The following is a 19285-nucleotide window of genomic DNA, read 5'->3' on the forward strand; positions in this document are numbered from 1 at the left end:
AAAATCGGACCACTGTTGGTTTTCCAGCCACTCAGTAACAGTGATTAAGTGATATACAGTAGATAAACCCTATACAATATCCTATAGTATATATTAGATGAGCCTCTTTCTTTGGGGCTGTGCTGGTTATTTCAAATCTGTGCTATTTAATTTATCTTACACTGCACAATCGGTCTAGAAGCCTAAATCTCAGGCCAGATGTATGGTAGCAAATTTACTGAGACCTGACGGGATTATCGAAGTACACATCAGTCTCTTCTATTGATTTCAAAGCAGAACCATGACGTTGCACATTGTGGTGGTTTTGTATTCTCCCTGCCTCTTCATGCTTTTTCTCTCTCTCTGTCCTTCTTCTATCTATTGCACTCCCTCCCACTTTTCTGTATTTTCTACACAAGCTACACTGAGCTGAATTAATGATGCAGCAAGAGAGAACATTTCGTTTGGGTCCTAATGATCTCTTTCCGTTTCCTTCTTTTTTTGGTCTGTGTGTGTGCAGTGATGCAGAGACCTGGTTCTGTGTGTGTCCCCTGCTCTACTCAGGCAAGCTGTGTCAGTTCAGTGCCTGTGAACGCAACCCATGTGCCCACGGCGCCACCTGCGTCCCCAAGAGCCCGTTGGAGGCAGTGTGTCTGTGCCCGCATGGAAGGCAAGGCCTCCTGTGTGACAAAGGTAAGTCCTGAATGTGCTGTTGTAGTGTTTGAAATCTGAGGCTAACCCCCGTTTTCTGTTTACAGCTTGTCCATCCGAGTTTCTCTTTGACATGATATCTCAAGAATGAGTAGTTGAATGATGGTACTATTTATACGCAATTTTCATTGTAACCAGCATTTGAATAGATTTGATTTTGGATTTGATCCAAAATTCTACAATCATATTCGGAAGTAAAGATTACATGTTTACTGTTGGTCCATGCATCCGTTGATCAAGATGACTTAATTCTTAATTTCTCAGAAAGGAGTGGTAAAATTTTTGTAGCATTATATGATATTATTACCTTGAAACAAGCAGAGTAATCTTGGAATTGATCCAAGCAAGGTCAAGGTCACACCAAGAGCAAATGTCTAATGGAGTTTTTTCAATAGAATCCCAAGGCTTAAAGTATATTTTAAGGGCATCTCAGACAAGCAAATGTGTAATAAGAGGAACTACATTTGCTGCCATCCTCATCCTCCAAAACCTTCCAAAAATCACTGTGAGGCTCATTCATTCATTTTCCTGTAACTGTTCATCCATGTCAGATTTATGGTGGATTTGGAGTACATCCCACAAGAACTGGCAGGAACACACCAATCAGAGGGAAGCCAATCCATTGTCGGGTAGCATATACACACAAATTCTTTCAATTCCTGCCAGTCCTGCCTACTGCCATGTTTTTGGGAGCTGGAAGGAAAATGTAGAACCTGTATGAACTCCATGAGGACCTGGGGAGAACAAGCACAGAAACACCACACAGACAGTAACCTGAGCTTGGGATCAAACTGAGGAATTTGTTTCTGTAAGCAACAATACCTGCTGCACCACTGTGCCACCCTTCCAGTTAGATTGCTTTTCTTTTTTCTTTTTTTACATCAGGATAGAGTGAACAAATTAAACAGGGACAGATGAGAATATCTCATTATGCTCTCAATTTGCTTGTATTTTGTAAATCTGCCTACATTTACAAGCCAGTGTCAATTTCCTATTACAATAACACAGGTTTATTGTCTCATATTTTCTCAATTTTTGTTCATTCAGCAAATCAAGCTGCTAATACTTCTAAGTCCATATTTAAGCTTTTAGTCCACAATACCTTAATTCTTCCTGAAATAAGAGTAGTCATCACGGCACATTATACTATACACATTAATTGGACAATATAGTACAGGCTCTCTCCATCCATTAGATCTTCCTTGCAAGATGTAAAAGCTCTTATTTTGCTATAACTTAATTGGGGAGCAAGATTTAAAAGACACTTTGGCAGAGCTCACCTAGCCACCATGCCAGACACCTCTCTCCATTAGACAGCGTAATGCCTATGCCAGCTGGAGTGCAGTAATCTTCTTGTGTTACACGGAGTGTGGGTGACATTTCAATTTAAAACCTGGTACCATCACTTAACATCAAAGTCTATATCGATCAGTAGCAGAGACTGCTGTAGCTCTCATTGGTCCTCAAGCTTGCTTTGTTTTGCTCTTACTTGTTATTGGTTTACAGAATAAAAACTGAGACACTCTGGAAGTTTAGGATACCTCCACTTTTAATACTTTTTTTAGTGTTTTTATAGATATATCTGGATTTTCTACTTTCAAGTGCCATTTTAATTGGCCAAGAATCATCAGAGTAACAAATGTATTCAGCAGTTAAATACAGTAATAATAAAACAGTTCTGTTTTACTGTCAGGACTCAGCCCCATGCCTTTGTTTACCTTCCTCGTCACGTGTCTGCCTTCATCTGCTCCTCCCTGTCTCCACACCTTTTCCATATCGTGTCTTTTGTATTTAAGTGAGTCGCGTTGCCGAATGCAGCGCGGAATCATTAGTTGCGTTTATGCTTCCTTATGTTTAGTCATTATTAAGTGTCGTCATCTGTATTGCTTTAGTTATCGTCTTTTTCTGTCTTTGTCTTCATTATTTATTAAACCCCATTCACTTGAAGCTATCCTGCATACGGGTCTGTCTCCTTCCATCCTGGTTGTGACATTTACATTGTTTTAGATTTTATTTTTATTTTAGATTTATTTATTTATTTATTTATTTATTTATTTATTTATTTATTTATTTATTTATTTGCTTATTTTAAAAAAAATTAAATTTTCCTCTTTCTGTCTTTCGCTTTTTTTTTTTAATCTTTACCAGTTATTACTGTTTGGAAGATAGTGACCAAACTGAGTAAACTAATACATTAGGGATAAGCAAGTGAGCTTGACTAAGGAAAATATTTATAGGCCATTTTCTGGTAGCACAAAAATGTGTAAGTCCCTCAGTGCTTCTTTCATCCTTGACATGGAGTCAAAGAGATTATAATTACCCTTTATAAATTTTCTGTGTCCATGTACAAAAACAAAATTCGCTTTTCGTGAATTACCAAAGTATTTTGTGTTGCGTTAAGTATGTAAGTTCTAATGTTACTTAGAAATATTAAAATGTTATGTTAATGCAAGTCAACTCATGCTTTTGATCTATTCATAGTTCCATTAATACTAAGACCATTTAATGGTATTTAACATAAAAAAATATATTAACACATTAGCTCCTATAGTGTTATAGCTACAGGACAGTTATAGTTATCTAACAGTTTCCAGCTCCCTAGACTTTCTTTTTTTTTTTTATTGGAAGTGACCAAAAAAATCATCATGTTGCCAAGAGACTGAAAATCTTTTGTCTTCCTTATTGCAAAAGGGTTATTGTATTATTAAATAAATGTCTCATTACAGAAAGCATCACCAGATCATGAAGTTGACTTTTTTCTTTGTTTAATTTAGCATCATATTTTTTAAGCTGTCCATTATTAGATTATGTGTGGAGTCTGTAATTCACGTCAGTGTGAATGAGCTGTTACTATAGAGACTATAACATATTAGAAGCGTATTAATATAAACCATCATTTAAATTACAACTAGAATTCATATCAGAGCCAAGCTGTTAGTAAATTAATCAACACATTCAGAATTCAACAATGTTATAAAAATATGTAACATTTATAAATAGGTTTGTTGATTGAACATAAGGTTTCTCTCTATTTCTGTGTGTATATCCAGAATTTGACTTTATGACTTTGTGAGTCCCTCAAGATTATTTTAACAAATTATAAATATAATGCCATCACTGATTGAGTTGCACTGATAGTGGTTGACTATTTTAAGGGGCGCTACTAGTTAAGATTACAGTATGATGGCTAGCTATAAAGGTCATCATTGCCTCTATCATTATAGCTCCATATCTTCTGGACTTATATCGCCTCTGTCCATATGACCTTTTAATAAACTTGTCCATCCAGTTTAAAGGTCTACAGCTTGCTAGCTGGGATAAGTCATGTTTGTAGGTTAAACAAATCCCAAAACCCAGAGATTCACTGGCAGGAAATCTCCCTTGCACATTAAAAAGTCAGTTAATCCAACAACGTGTGCCAGAAACTGTTCCATTTGCCCAAAGCTTTGCTGGCTGGAAGCTTTCAGCTATCATGTGACATCTGTCCAGGTTGTACTTAGGTCAATCTGAAAAAAGCTGCTCAATCACAAACATAATGGCCCATTTGCTTATTTTTTGGCATCCGGAACATTAATGGATGAGGTGTTGGGCTTTTTTTTTTGCACATTTAAAAAGATATTGCCACAGATTTATATGAGTTTTTAATGAAACAGAGCTAAGTATAGCTTCTGATGCTGTTTGGCTCATAAGGTAATCATGTTGAGTAAGATGTCCTAAGAAAATGCACATCTGTTTTGTCTAAACACCGCGTAGGCTGCGGCACATTTTCCGACACTGAAGAAACACTCTGCTGGTATGTAAAAAAATTAAGTCTATAAGGATTCTTTCTAAAAGCAGGACAAATGTGGCAGAACTGGCATAGAGACCACCTTTTTTTCCTTTTTTTCTTCCTCCTTTTTTTTTGCAGAGAGCTGGAATAAACTGGCGGTGTGTCGCCCGCAGTGCATGAGCAGAATTTTAATAGGCTCTTACTTCCTCATCGGCCCAGTCACTTTCACTTGTTACCAGCATCCTTATGAAGAGAAACATAACTGTGCCTGTGGCGGTGTAGTGGGGTGATCATATGCACTGCTGCCGTAGAGCTGCAGGATTTGGTTTATTTTTCTGTGCATTTTTTTTGCCTGCATGATAAAACCCTTACATAAGGCAAAAAGAAAACCCGTGTGTAATCTAACCAAAGCTCTTACTTGGTTTGAATATTATACAGTAATAGTGATCTGAGACAGACTAAAAAAATCTATTTAGGACAGATACACCACAAGGAGCACATTCACTATAACAGTACATTATTTATATCATTAAATCAATAATTTTTTTTAATGAAATGTTCAACTTTGCTACATTTATTTCTGATCACTGTTACAGAACAATAAATAACATCAATAAGACCAATTAAAAGACATTATCTTGAAAAAGAAGTTAAACTTAACTTTGCAGAAATTCTCTTTAGGTGCTTTAGTCAGCAGCAACTAATGCCTAAGACAAAACCCATAATAATACCGTATATGTATCGTAGTGTTAAATACATATGTCTAAGTGCTTCCACGGGTCAGATGTCATGCTCTGGATAAGCGGTAAAGTAAAGCTAGGTTGTTAACTATGTTGCTAGAAACACGTATGTATTGACATAAAATGTCTGGATAAGTCGGGATGTGGTAGCCTAGTGGTTAAGGTTTTGGACTACCAATCGGAATGTTGTGAGTTTGATTCCTATGTCCACCAAGCTGCCACTGCTGGGCCCCTGAGCAAGGCCCTTAACCTTCAATTGCTCAATTGTATTAAAAAATGAGATAAAAATGTAAGTCGCTCTGGATAAAGGCGTCTGCTATATGCTGCAAGTTAAGTAATCAGCTAACTATAACTTTCCCTTATATACTAATAATTATTGTAGTGTTCACTTTCACTTTCAAAGCAGAACAGAAGAGTCATCAGGTCATTTTACTGATCTGGTCTATTTTTCATACTTCAGCTTTTATCTGCCAGAAGATTAAGCATTATTAGATAGATAGATAGATAGATAGATAGATAGATAGATAGATAGATAGATAGATAGATAGATAGATAGATAGATAGATAGATAGATAGATAGATAGATAGATAGATAGATGGATGGATGGATGGATGGATGGATGGATGGATGGATGGATGGATAGATATTCATTTATTCTCCCAAAACTTAATGAGTTTAATTTTGCTAAAATTGTTTCAGTGGGAAGTTTTTAAAAGTCTGAAAAATCCCTTTTGCTACGACACATGAAATAATGTACACTGTTATGCTGTGTCTGAGTCATAAACAAGTATGAGCTGAAATGTGTCTATCTTATATAACGCCGGTTACAGCTGTAGCAACTGTCAGTCCTGCAGCCTTGTTAATATATGTGCTGAATTTCCTTTATCAGTCTGATACATAAAAGAACTGATGCTAATTGCTTATAGTGCATGAACCAGCCAGAGCTTTTCCCAACTGCTTAATTTGCTATAAATCACACCATAATTATGACACTGTTCTTGTTCAGCTCTTGAGAGGTTTCTCTTTGAAGGGCAGCTTTCTTTTAGTTACTGAAAGGGAGAACACTCTGAAACATCGAGACGGTTTTGACTTTTTCTTGACACCTTTTATATATAAAACTGCTACGTATTTGTGTGGATGGTAAGTGAGTTTATTTGGCTTTGCAAATGTCGAATCTTGAATGTCCTTCAGCACATTCCTGCCCATTTTGGAGCTGGCAAAGGACTCGATTTTTACCTGAAGTCATTTAACACATGGACTCATTAAGGACTTGTTTGAGCAGAAGAAAGCACAAATGAGCAGATGTGTGTGAGCCAGAGGGGAAGCAGCAGACAACACACACACACACACACACACACACACACACACACACACCAAGGGTTTTTTTTTTTAAACGGCATCTTATCCACTCCTCCTCTTGATAGTGTCCTGGGCAATCATTAGTTGCTGTGCAAATATAAAGCAATGAGCTTCTATCGGTGCAATTTCCAAAAGCATAAATAATTCAGAAAGGAAAACAGAATGTCTGCATACAGTGAGTGTTTAGGCACTGTCTCATGCGTGTAAAGCGTTAGGGGAGGGGGACTAGATGGAAAGAAGATGCCCGTTGATGGGAGAATTGCAGTCAAATGCAGATAACCTAAAGACATAAGTGAAACACAATGCTGTGTTTCCAGACATAAATTAAGTCACTAGACAGCTTTCTTAGGATATAAAATAGAGTATTTTTTATTCCTTTTTTTTTCGAGCAATGTTTTGACAGATGATTTGAAGAAGGGGGATTATACTACATTCATGTCTTATTCATGTTTTTCCCCACCTTTCAAAAAAAGGTTGTGAAACATCTGCTTGTGGCATTTTCCTACATGCCAACTGTAAAAGCAAAGATCAGACATGTAAAGAGAAAAGCATTGCAATCCTTAACCAACAGCCATTCCTCTGTGGCGTTGGATTAAAAAAAAAACCCAAGTGAATGGTTAAAAATGCAGTGTGTGGATCAAGAGCATCATCTGGTGGCTCTCCCAGAGGCTGCAATATAATGCAAAGTTCTCTTAACTGTCACAATGTCTTTGATACCATCCTAGAGTATGTCATTTGTTTTTATCCTCTCCACAGCCATCACAATTACTCGACCCAGATTTAGTGGTCTTGATGAGTTTGGATACTCGTCCTACATGGCGTACCCATCTATTTCCAGCATGAGCTACTTCTATGAGTTCCGGCTGAAACTGACATTTTCCAATAACAGCACCGCCATGAAGAATAACCTTATTCTCTTCTCTGGACAGAAAGGACAAGGTGAGAGAGGTTGTAATACATACGCGAACACACGTGGGAAATTAATATCCGTGTGTGTTTAGAAATTATTTCTGTCATGTACGTAACGCATGTGGGAATTGCATACGTGGGGTTTTTTTTTCAGACAAGGTTTATATTAAGATTCTTCCTTCTTCCAAAATGAATACAATCCATTTCAGTCTACTCAGTGAGATAGAACACTAGACACTTATAGACACTGATAGAAACTCTTCTCGTCAAGTCTCTAATTAGACCAGTTCGGTTACGGAGAGATGACGTAGGTCTCCTCAAGCAAGTGTCACACTGTTCCCAATTTTTCCTGAGGTCAGCCACACCGGCTGCTGAGTGACACGTCACCAGTGGCGGGCCATTTAATCAAAAGGCAGACAGGCGAAGAGGAACGCGAGGGGGTCGTGAATCTTCCGTACTTTGGCACCGCTTTCTCGGTATTACAGTTTAGGGTGATGCATCAGGGGAAAAGCAGAATAAGACAGCTGTATGAATAATGAAGCAATTGTCAGGGGAATGGCATGGTACAGCAGAGGACAGAAATCGAGAGAGAGAGAGAGAGAGAGAGAGAGAGAGAGAGAGAGAGAGAGAGAGAGAGAGAGAGAGAGAGAGAGCATCCATTCATTTGATAATTGGCATGTATAAGTTCCACACAAACTGACTCTATATCTGACTCTATATCTACCCAAAAGGGATCACTGGAGATGACTTCTTCGCCTTGGGGGTGAGAAACAGACGAATCATCCATAAGTTCAACCTCGGATCCGGGGTGGCTACTATCGTTAGTGACCCCCTAGACCTGAGGATGAAAATACACACTGTGCACTTTGGACGATATCTAAGGAATGGATGGATGAAGGTGCACTTACATTTTCTGATTTATTAGCAATGTACATATTTGGGCACATTACACCACTCTTCCACCGAAATACACTGAACTGTGACTGTGATTTATTGTTGTACTGAAACAGCCACATTATCCATGGCCTTAGTGCAAAAATGTTTGTGCTTTTATTGATTTTTTTTTTTTACGTTATTAAAACACTTAGATCTACACCAATTATTTTATACTGGCAAGAAGAATTGACTTAAACATATTTTCATTCCTTTATGTGCCATTAGTAGGTACAATTACACTAAACATTACATGTTATCCGTTTGCAGACATCATGTACTGTATGGCACAACCTAACCCAGAGGTTTCGTGCTTGTTGTACGTAGCAGAACATTGGTATCTTAGCCAGAATTCTGCAGATGTATTGTACAAAATCAAAGATATGAACTGGGTCAATGGCGCATCCATTAGGTATTGAACAGAACGGTTTGAAAGCATGCTATTGACCCAACAGTAAAATATACATTTCAGTGCCACATAACCTTTTAGCGGTGTCTACTTAGGTTGATGGGAAAAGGAATAAGACGGGGTCGAGTCCTGGTAATCTGGCAGCTCTGACCACCTTTAGTCCGCTCTACGTGGGCGGCTTCAACGAACACATCCCTGAGATGATGCCTTTAGGTGCCAGATTCAATAACAGCTTTCAAGGTAAGATAATTGGCTATACAACTTCATCTTCATTAAACTAATATTGATGTTCCAGTGTCTCTTTGACTGAGTAAGCACAGCATAAAATAACTCTTAAAGACATTTAATACTATTGAATGTTACAGGCTTGTAATGAACCTCATTTCAGTTTCATAATGCAGCTCAGGGGGCGAATTCAATTTGCAAAAATCTGCATAGGAATTTTGTTACCGAATATAAAGCGAGCGGTTTTGCATTCCTGTTAGGCTCCGTAATTGACTGAATGGAATAGAGCCCTATGGTAAATTCTCCAAGGGATTTACCTGTTCTTTTCCATGGTTTTAAAGAGGATTGAAGTGAAATAAGGTTTTCGGACGAGGGCTGATGAGTAGAAATGCTTATATATTAGTTATGAGTGAAAAGCAGACTGTTGTGTTAAAATTTTGGTTGGTCTTAAATGTTAAAATGAATTCATGAAATTATTCATTCAGCAAATTATCTGCCAGAAGCCCAGTGCATAAAATCATGCAGATACACATCAAGAGTTAATGTTTATAGTCAGTTGATCTTAGTGACTTTGACCTTGCCACAGTTTTCGATTTGAGGATTTCAGAAAGTGCTGATCATCTGGGTTTTTTTTTTTTTTAAAGACAGCATTGTCTAGAGTTTACGCTGAATGTTGAAGCACTTATGCACTCTGGAATACCTTGTTAATAAGAGCATTCGAAGGAGAATTGTCCAGGCTGGTTTGAGCTGACAAGAAAGCAATGGAAACTCAAATAAGCACACGTTACTGATCCGGAGAGCAGAACAGCTTTCCCGAATGCACAACACATAGATCGGTGAGACAGATGGACTACAACAGCACAAGATTAAATCAGCTTCTACTTCTGTCACCCAGGAACTTGTATCTGAAACAGGTTCAGTGAATCTGCTCAGGTAACAATGGAAAAAAATATATTGCCTGGTCTGAATTTAAACATGATGCTTCTGGCACTTGATTGGCTCGTGAATATTGACCAGAATAAATAAGCAGATGTGCTGGTGTTCCTAATAAAGTGGCCAGTGGGCACATTTATGAGGAAGATTAAAAAATAAGATTAAAAAAAAACAAAAAAATATGGATTTGTTGCTTCAAAATGATAAATGGTTATAGAGCTCTGTCTTTTTTTCTGAAGCAGCCTCAGTTCTAGCAATCATTTATTATTTAGTGCGAAACACTAAAGTGCAGAGTGTGAGTCATCATATTAAAATGACTTTGATTCACCGGTTCCCTGCATTTCAAATAAAATGCTTGTCACCTGTTTAGGTCTGCTAGCTAACTTGGCAGCTTAATACATTTCCTGTGCATGCAGGCACATTGCAGATAACAAATCTCAAAAAGTCAACTGCCATCTCCAGGCAATCGAGTAATATAAATCCCTCTGTCTTAACCGGTCTCTAATTGGAATAGCTAGAGGTAAATTTGCAGCTAATGCACTCCATGGGCAGTTATAAGTGAGCTATGGTCCCCTAGGAAATGTCAACAAACACAATGCAACACTAATAAAGTGCCAGCAGTATCTTTGGGGAATGATGTGTGAGGTGTGTGTGTCTGTTACATGGAGGGAATCAGCACATATAATTACAAGTCAAAGGTCTGACACACAGACGTCTATTAATAGATTGATTAAATGAAGAACTAAAAGCTAATTTGTAATGATTTTCACTGCTGCATGCTCTGATGCAGTGGATGTTTCTGTACTGTCTGTATTCTTGCTTCCTCTAACTCTAACCTTCCTGGTCTAAGCCATCTGCCTCCTGTCAACTGTGAATATTTGCTGCTTTGTTTCAAAAATTCAAGTTGGTAATGAATAATATTCATATTTATAAATACAAGGAGCATTTTGTTAATTTTTCAGGTACAGGGATTAGTAATTCAGTGGCCTCAGACTGTAGCTGCTTCTCACACGGATGTTTTTAACCGAGAGACTTTTTGACCAAAATTCATTAGAAACATGTCAGAGGTTTAATTTTATATGAATAAAATTCAGAACTACACTCGAGTACGTAGTCAGTGTATACTTTAAACCTTGTGACCATTTATTTTATCTGATAATTTTTTGTCAGGGCAGAGTAATAAAATATTCTGTATATGAACTAGTATATATCCTTACAGACAGACAGACAGACAGACAGACAGACAGACAGACAAATCTTTTATATAAAAGCGTACACTCACTAAAATAGAAAGGTATCCTTAGTCTTGTATGACTGCACACTTATAACTATGACCATTGTTTAGTTATAACAAGAAGGACAAAGATGATTGCTGTATGATGGAAGATTCTAAATGTCTGTGTCAGACGCCACAGTGTGACCTTGTTATGTGTGCCCACATGAATAAGGTTGCATTCAGTTGTTTCACATTAACCCTGGTAGTTATAAGGAGTGGAACAGAACTGTCACACAGGGATTTTCAATGAACCGAGTCACTCGTTCTTGATATCAGTTTAAACACCTGCATAGTTTAAGTCTGAATACTGTATAGTATTGTATTTTGTGTTGTTGTGTGTGTTGTTGTTTTTGTGTGTGTGTTAACCCGACAACAGCTTTTATGTACATAGACCTTACAAGAAAAAATTGGATTTGAATTTTTAACACTGATTAGTTTAGCCTATGATGCTCCTGTGGGGATGTGGTTAAGGTCAGCAAGGGCATCAACCCTCAATTGCTTGTTTGTAAATGCTAAGAAATGTTGATTCAGCTTTTCTGCTCTGTATAAGAATACGAGGATATGAGGGTTAGAGACTTGAGCATGTGGAGGGCCACAGTTCATTTTTGCACACATTTTTTCTTTTGCATCCTAAAATGAAGCACAGTTACAGACCTGAAACTAACAGAAAAGCTATTTTGTTCAGTATTATAGTTTTTTGTTCTGTTATACCTCTCAGGAGTGGAGAGTCTCTGTATGCCAATGTTGCAGCTTGACATAAGGTGTGTTGTGAATAATAGCTGATTAACTAGATTTGTGCTCTTCAACAGCTGGTGACCCAAAATGCTGAATTTGCTGCATCTTCAGATTGCTACTTTAATGATCACAGTATGTTCTCAGGCTAAGATACTGTTAGGTAACCGTAAGCTAGCATATACATTTTCTGCACAACAAAAGCCTGCATGAAAAGGAGCAGTTATGATCTGCTTATCTACAAGAGAGTAATGACTCGCGTATACGAATGACTCACAAATCTGAATCACACGTTCACGTTCATATCAGTTTTTTCTTAAGTATATAGGATAAGAATAACTGGTGATAATTGAAAAAGTGTGGTGTGTAAAAACTTTAGGTTTGGTTCACTGGGTAAAAAACATTTACATGAATATATTTAAAAGAAATGTTTTTCTAGAAATGCTTTTCATATGTAATTATAGAAAAATCTAATATCGTAATGCGTAATGTGTTTATGAAAAGGATGCATTTTTGACGTGCAATTCCGGACCAGACGTGACAGGAAGTTCCACACACTGGACAGGCCAGAAACCCAGCCTGTATCTTCCCGCAGTGTGGGTCAGTGTGGGGTCTCTCCATGTCGTCTGCTTTCTTGTCACAACGGTGGCACCTGTATCGACTCTGGATCCTCTGTGTAGTAAGATTTCACTTACATCACTTACATGAAACTACAAATCATATGGTTTTGCATTATTTGGCTCTCATGATGGACTGAATGCTGGGTACTGAGCAAAAGTCTGCACTAATTAGCTGCATCTTTTTTAATATACACTTTATTTTAAAAGTGTTATTAGGAAAGATTTCCAAACCTTCATTTACTAACTCTAAAGAATAAGTTCTGCAGCAGATGGTATGGCCTCCGCAGGGCCCTGATCTCAACATAATTGAGGCTGTCGTGGAGAGAAGACAGCCAAAATCTGTTTTCTTTAAAAAAAAAAAAAGAAAATAGAAAGAAAAAAGAAACCTGGCAGTTTCTACAAGATGTTAAAATCAGCATAATATGCGCATATGTGTTTAAGTCATTTAAAAGGCTCTATCAATATTGAGAACGTATATTAATTATATTATATATTGTTGAGAACATACAGTATATTGATTACACAGTACACTTTTACTATTTAGTAGTATACATAGTATACAGTACCAGTAGTACTATTTTTCTACAGATTGTCTTGATTAAGAATCGGTACACGTCTGATTCCGTTTGTCACTTGGCTCTACTCTGTGTTTTTTTTTAGACATTATGTTAATATTTAATAAATTTAATAAGTTACAACATTGCTTGCTTTGTCTTTCAAACCCTTTTTTACTTTATTCTTCTGACACTTCAGCTGCCAGTGTGGGTCTGGATGGAAAGGTGCTCTCTGCTCTGAGAGAGTGTCCTTCTGCGATTTGGAACACGTCCCGCCTCCCTCATGTGCCCGTGGTTCTACATGTGTTCCACTTCCTGAAGGCTACAGCTGTCAGTGTCCTCTGGGCACCGGCGGCAAGCTCTGCCAGGAAGGTTAGCTGCTGAAGTACATTGGGGAATGAATCTTTGTTATAATAGTTAATTACTGTGAAATTAGTGTTCCTCCCAATCACTACAGAGAACAGCAATTATGAGACTTAACTGAAAAGCTTGGGCTTATGCAAGAGCAGCAGTGCATGCTAAATGTCAAAGCAGGTAATTTCTCTAACAAGTATTCAATCAAATATCCCTTTAATTTGTTAAGGTGTTCTTTGACATGTTTTAGTTTCAAAGCTAATAGAAAGCCTGTAAGATCACTGAGACAGACACACAAATGTCATGGTAAAATCCAGAGCCTGTCTCAGGAACACTGGGTGTGAGGAGACACCAGGTCATCACAGAGCACTATACACAGGCACGTTCAGTCACTCATTCACACCTAGGGGCAATTTAGTGTAGCGAATCCATCTATCACCATTTTTAGGAGGTGGAGCAGTAACACAAAGAGAATGTGGAGTACAAGTGAAACTCAACACACACACACACACACACACACACACACACACACACACACACACACACACACACACACACACACAAAAGCCAGGGTGTTTAGGATCGAACTGTGGATCCTAGATCTGTGGATCCAGCACCTCGACATCACAGTATTTGGTTTGTTGTTGTTTTATATTAATAAAGTGTAAAACATTAGGTTAGTAATAAAGCCTCAAAAAAATCTGGAATGCAAAGGTCTGTTTTGAGATTAAAAGATAGATCAGAATTACATCTAGATGTGCTCTGTTAGCAGACCACCTAATTTTAAGTGAGCAAAATTGGAACAGTCTCTAAAACACTCACTGTAATATTTGGTTTCATACTTCTTTGTGATTACTTTTTCAGGATTTATCACGGTTTCTTTCGGTTCTTGTTTGTTTTCAGTGGTTTCTTCAGTCAGTCTCCTCTTCAGGATGGGAAAAGCTGTTCGAATGGGTTTAGGTCTGTTGATTGACGTGGCCAGTCTTAAACCTTCCACTTTTTCGAGGTGCATTTCTCTGTAAATTCTGCTGCTACTGTACCATCAGTTACAAGCCATGACACTCCATGCATGACCCATGAGTTCGTTTGTCTTGGATCATGATTTGGAGGTCCATTCTTTATCCACACTTTGCTAGAAGAATTTTTAGCTAATCTCTGTATACAGTATTTCTTTGTTTGATAGTAATTCCACTCTAGCCTTTTTTAATTCTTGACACATCTACTAAGTGGATTGCATCTTTTGTGGTGTGGGCTCTATATTTCTATTCTGTTTTTTCAAACCATGGATTGTGATCTTCACCCCTCACTGTGGAGGTTGATGATGATTACTGTTGTCTTGGGGTTTTTTTCATCACATCTTCCTTCGCTGATCTTTTCAATGCCTGGTCATTAGTACACCAGTGTTTTTGTCTTTTTCAGGACATTGCATATTGTTGCATTTGCTATGCCCATTGCTTGCACGATAGATATGATTGATTTTTCATATTTTCTCAGCTTCAAAATGGCTTGCTTTTCTCCCATAGACAGCTTTCTAGCATTCATGATGTTCAATTCTGTTTAACAACAAATACAGTCTTCACAAGCGAAGTATAAACCAAGGGTGATGTGGCATTCAAAGACATACATTTTTTTTATACAATTTATTAAGGAGTCTTTCAGGACACTCTTGCACAAGTTGTTTAACACATCTAGATATACCTATTAGGAAATGTATTCTTATCTATCATTTCATATTTATATTTTGATCTCAAGCACAAGTGTCTTCAGAGTTCAGTGCTGTTCAGAGACTTTCAGAGGAGACTGAAGCAAGATGCCTATATGTTGTTAAATTCTCATTATTGCTGTCTTCCCCTAAAGCTTTGTCCATCAGCGACCCATTTTTTGAAGCTAACCAGTCTTCCTGGATGGCCTTTCCCCTCATACCCATGAGACACAGAACACACCTTCTGCTGCAGTTCAAGACAATTTTGTCGGAGGGCATCTTGTTCTACACAGCACAGTATCCGCGAGCCCAAGCCGGTACGAAAAACTCTCTTCAGCTTAAGTCTTTACAAATGATTATTGTGTTTATTCCTTTGTACATAATTAACTACATCAGAGTTCTCCAGCTGCAGTCCTAGACAGCAACACTGTCAGTTTTAAAAAGAAAAAACTTGATGATTGCAATGACAATTAGGTTTGATAATTAGCTGAAAGAATTTTGATCAGCAGGGTACAGCTAAAAATGTAAAACAGCATGTCTTTCTGGAACTAGATTCCTAGGAGGTGATACACGCAGGGCACAGATGATGGGGGATGATGAAACTGTATTGAGAATTGTTTCTCATGAAAATTAAATAAATACAGAAATGCATGGTGTGGCACACAAACCTTTTTAATATGTTTGAGACCTTTCAACAATAGTTTTATTTATGCTCTCTCATGAAAAATAGATGTAATCAGGCTTTTAAAATGAAACTACAAATTTTATATCTTTAGATTTTAATTTATAAAATTAAAAACAGGTCTAAGGTGTTATAGAATATCATATTGCACCATTTAATGACATACCAGTTCTTCTAATTCATTTATTTGGATTAGCTGGAATTACTAGAATCACAATATGGCAGAATTATGAATAAGCGCACTATATGATCAGTAGGATATAGTTTTGGACACGATGTCTGGAAATTGCAACTTAACCGTTATTAGGTTCTGATAACTGAAAAAAAGTTTTGTTAAAGAACTATGGCCATATACAAATACTCTCTTATTTTTGTCTTTGCTCAAGGTGACTTCATAAGTCTCTCTTTGTCTAGAGGATTTATACAACTCCGCTACAATCTTGGTGACGCAACAATTGTCCTACAGTCTACGAACAGAGTGGACACTACAGGTAGCACATGGCACACAGTGAAAGCTGGAAGAGAGGGAAACCAAGGTTATCTGGTTCTAGATGATCACAGTGTCATTCGTAACACCTCTAAGGGCATGACTACTCTGGATCTCTCCACTGAAGTTTTCATTGGCGGTGTGTCTGTCATGAATACTGTTTCCCCAGATGCAGTGGAAAAAGAGCCAACTGGCTTCAGCGGGAGTATTCGTGAAGTTATCATTAATGGTCATGAGCTTGATCTCACAGAGAGCGGGGCTCTGCAAGGGGTGAATGTGAAGGATTGGGATGGAACACAGTGTGGGTACAAAGTGTGTAGGAATGGTGGTTACTGCAAAGCAGACAGCCATGATTCGTTCATTTGCATTTGCCCTGCAGAATGGACGGGCACATACTGTGAGCAATCTATTTTTTGCATAGGTGCTCTGTGCCAACACGAATCTCTCTGCATTCCAAACATTACATCAGCCACATATTTCTGCATGTGTGGCCTCGGATGGCAAGGTACCTACTGCGAGCAGCGAGTGTCCATAAGAACCATTCACTTTGCTGGGAATTCATACTTAAAATACAGAGACCCGAAGTATAAAATGAGAGACTTGACATACACGCACTTATCATTTAATCTCTCAGCGAGCTCAGGAAATGGACTGATTCTGTGGATGGGCCAAGCAGAGAGTGAAGATGATGATTATCTTGCTGTTGGACTTCACAACTGTCATCTCAAAATTGCTGTTAACCTTGGCGAGAAGATTGCCGTTCCTCTCGTTTCCCAAAACACAACCCTGTGCAACGACGAATGGAATTACATATCTATCGCTCTTAATCGCACCGTCATCCAAGCATATGTTGATGAAAAGAAGGTTATGTTTGAAGATATAGACCCCTTTGAGCACTATGTTTCCATTAACTATGGAGGTGTTTATTATTTCGGAGGCTTTGAACTGAACAGAGATCTAGGATGGGTTACATCTGGTATCTTTACAGCAGGGTTTGTAGGAAGTATCAAAGATGTTCTGTTATATCATGACACAAGTTTGATGCAGCTTCTAGAAACATCTGAGGGGTTTAATGTTTTTCAACAAGAGGATAAATAATGTTGTATTTTACGAAAATAATTATCTATTAATAATATACATTCACTGACTGCTTTATCTAGTGGACCTTTGTGGAGTTTGTGGAGATCTGACCATCACACCCATACATGCTTTTTGAACATCCCATTGCAGATTTAGTCCCCTTTTACTGTTATAATACCCTTCAATCTTCTGGGAAGGTTTTAGACTAGATTTTGTAATATGGCTATTTGCCCATTCTGTCACAAGAACATTAGTGCTGAGGCCTGGTGTTCAGTCCGTGTTCCATTTCATCCCAAATGTGTTCAATGTGCTTTGTGTAGGTCACTTTAGTTCTTGTCTCCATGGACCTTGCTTCTAAGATTTAGTCAAAATAAAATTATGATGATATAGCATACAAAGTTATCATACACAATCGTGTGCCTCCAACGGTGTCAGCTGTCCACATATGTTTAGTAATACAGTGTACTATGTAAGTGAATTGTGTAGATATATTTTATGTATTTTATTTTATCTTGTAGATATTCAGTTACTGATCTGTTGCTGTGTACATTGTGTTTTCAGTCCTTCATTCTGTCCATCATTAGAAAGAGCACACCGTAAGCCCCAAACGACTGAATATTATTTGGTTAGGTGCCAAATCTCAGTATCAACACTGACAAGGTATGCAGGTAGAACAGGAATGGAACAGACACAGCTGCGTTGCTGGATTTTTTTTTTTTTTTTAAATCCCCAGTGGCATAGATTGTTTAAGAAAAAAGCCACCAACCAGAAGTATCCAGCCAGCATCAATGACTTGTAACTGTGCAATGATTTATAACTGTATTCCTACAAAGTGGCCAGCAGTGTAGGTGTGTGTAATATAAACAGCACTCAAAAAACAACACTCATCTCAGCACATAATGCATTATTATGCAGTGTCATTGCTGTATTGGGAATGATAAACCAAATAATATCGTGTCTTTGGTGGTCCCTTTCTGCTAATGCATAGGGTAGGTATATTGAAAAAAAGTAAATTTTTGTTGCAAATTAATTGCTTTTAAAAGTCTTTAGCCCTTTCGTTTGGTTCATGTTAGAAGGTTAGGTTCATATGGTGCTTGTATTTCAGTTACTTTTTTATCACAATGGATCTGGCTACACACTCCAGAAAAAGAAAATAATACTTATCTTCTGTCTATCCTACTTATTCTCCAAGAGTGCGTCAGTGGCCTTGTGGGCCAAAGAGAATCATTGATTAACATGTGAACATGTGTAATATATACATATACTTAAGTAATTCACTGGTAGTCAGAAAGTCAGACTTTGAAATATGTATGTATGTATGTATGTATGTTTAAAAACGTTAAAAAAAACTGTTCTATTCTTAAGCTGGTGTTTTATTTAATAGAACAAATAATAGAACTTAAATGCTGTACCTGTTTCCAAAACAGAAAAGATTATCGGACTACAACATTAAAGCAGACGGCTTATACACATATAAACCCAAAAGGGACTTTCAGTTCCTGCTCTTTTGCCCTCAGATTGTACAAGTTTCTTGACCAGTGGGTATCCAAGTCTCTTATGAAGATGAGTACCTGGAGTGTAGCTGTCCTGCAAACGGCGTCGCTGACCAAGATCTACCTCAGAAAGCACAATTAGCTCTGTCCTGCCCAGGGAATATTACCTTAAGCTTCATTCCTGCTAAGGGATTTTGCACCTCAGTTAAATCTGTCAGAGTTAAACACATGACCACAACCATGAACTGCTGTGGAACTGCTACAAAGCGTGTATGGTCGTTCGTTAAAAAGACTGTTTGAATAACTGATGTTTTATAGGTAAAAAAAAAAAAAAAAA

General features: G+C 37.7%; 1 protein-coding gene across 1 annotated transcript in view; it reads left to right on the top strand.

The window, feature by feature from the left end:
- The window catches only part of eys (eyes shut homolog), a 243598-nt gene extending 224482 nt beyond the window's left edge, over positions 1-19116 (top strand). Inside the window, 8 exon segments of the mRNA XM_047816667.1 lie at positions 500-672; positions 7316-7498; positions 8200-8366; positions 8906-9050; positions 12481-12655; positions 13350-13522; positions 15362-15523; positions 16275-19116. Of these exon segments, the coding sequence (XP_047672623.1) occupies positions 500-672; positions 7316-7498; positions 8200-8366; positions 8906-9050; positions 12481-12655; positions 13350-13522; positions 15362-15523; positions 16275-17473 (2377 nt within the window). The 3' untranslated portion in view covers positions 17474-19116.
- Positions 19117-19285: the final 169 nt, after the last annotated feature.

This window comes from Tachysurus fulvidraco, chromosome 7 (assembly GCF_022655615.1).
Source record: "Tachysurus fulvidraco isolate hzauxx_2018 chromosome 7, HZAU_PFXX_2.0, whole genome shotgun sequence".
In the NCBI taxonomy this organism is placed as follows: Eukaryota; Metazoa; Chordata; class Actinopteri; order Siluriformes; family Bagridae; genus Tachysurus; species Tachysurus fulvidraco.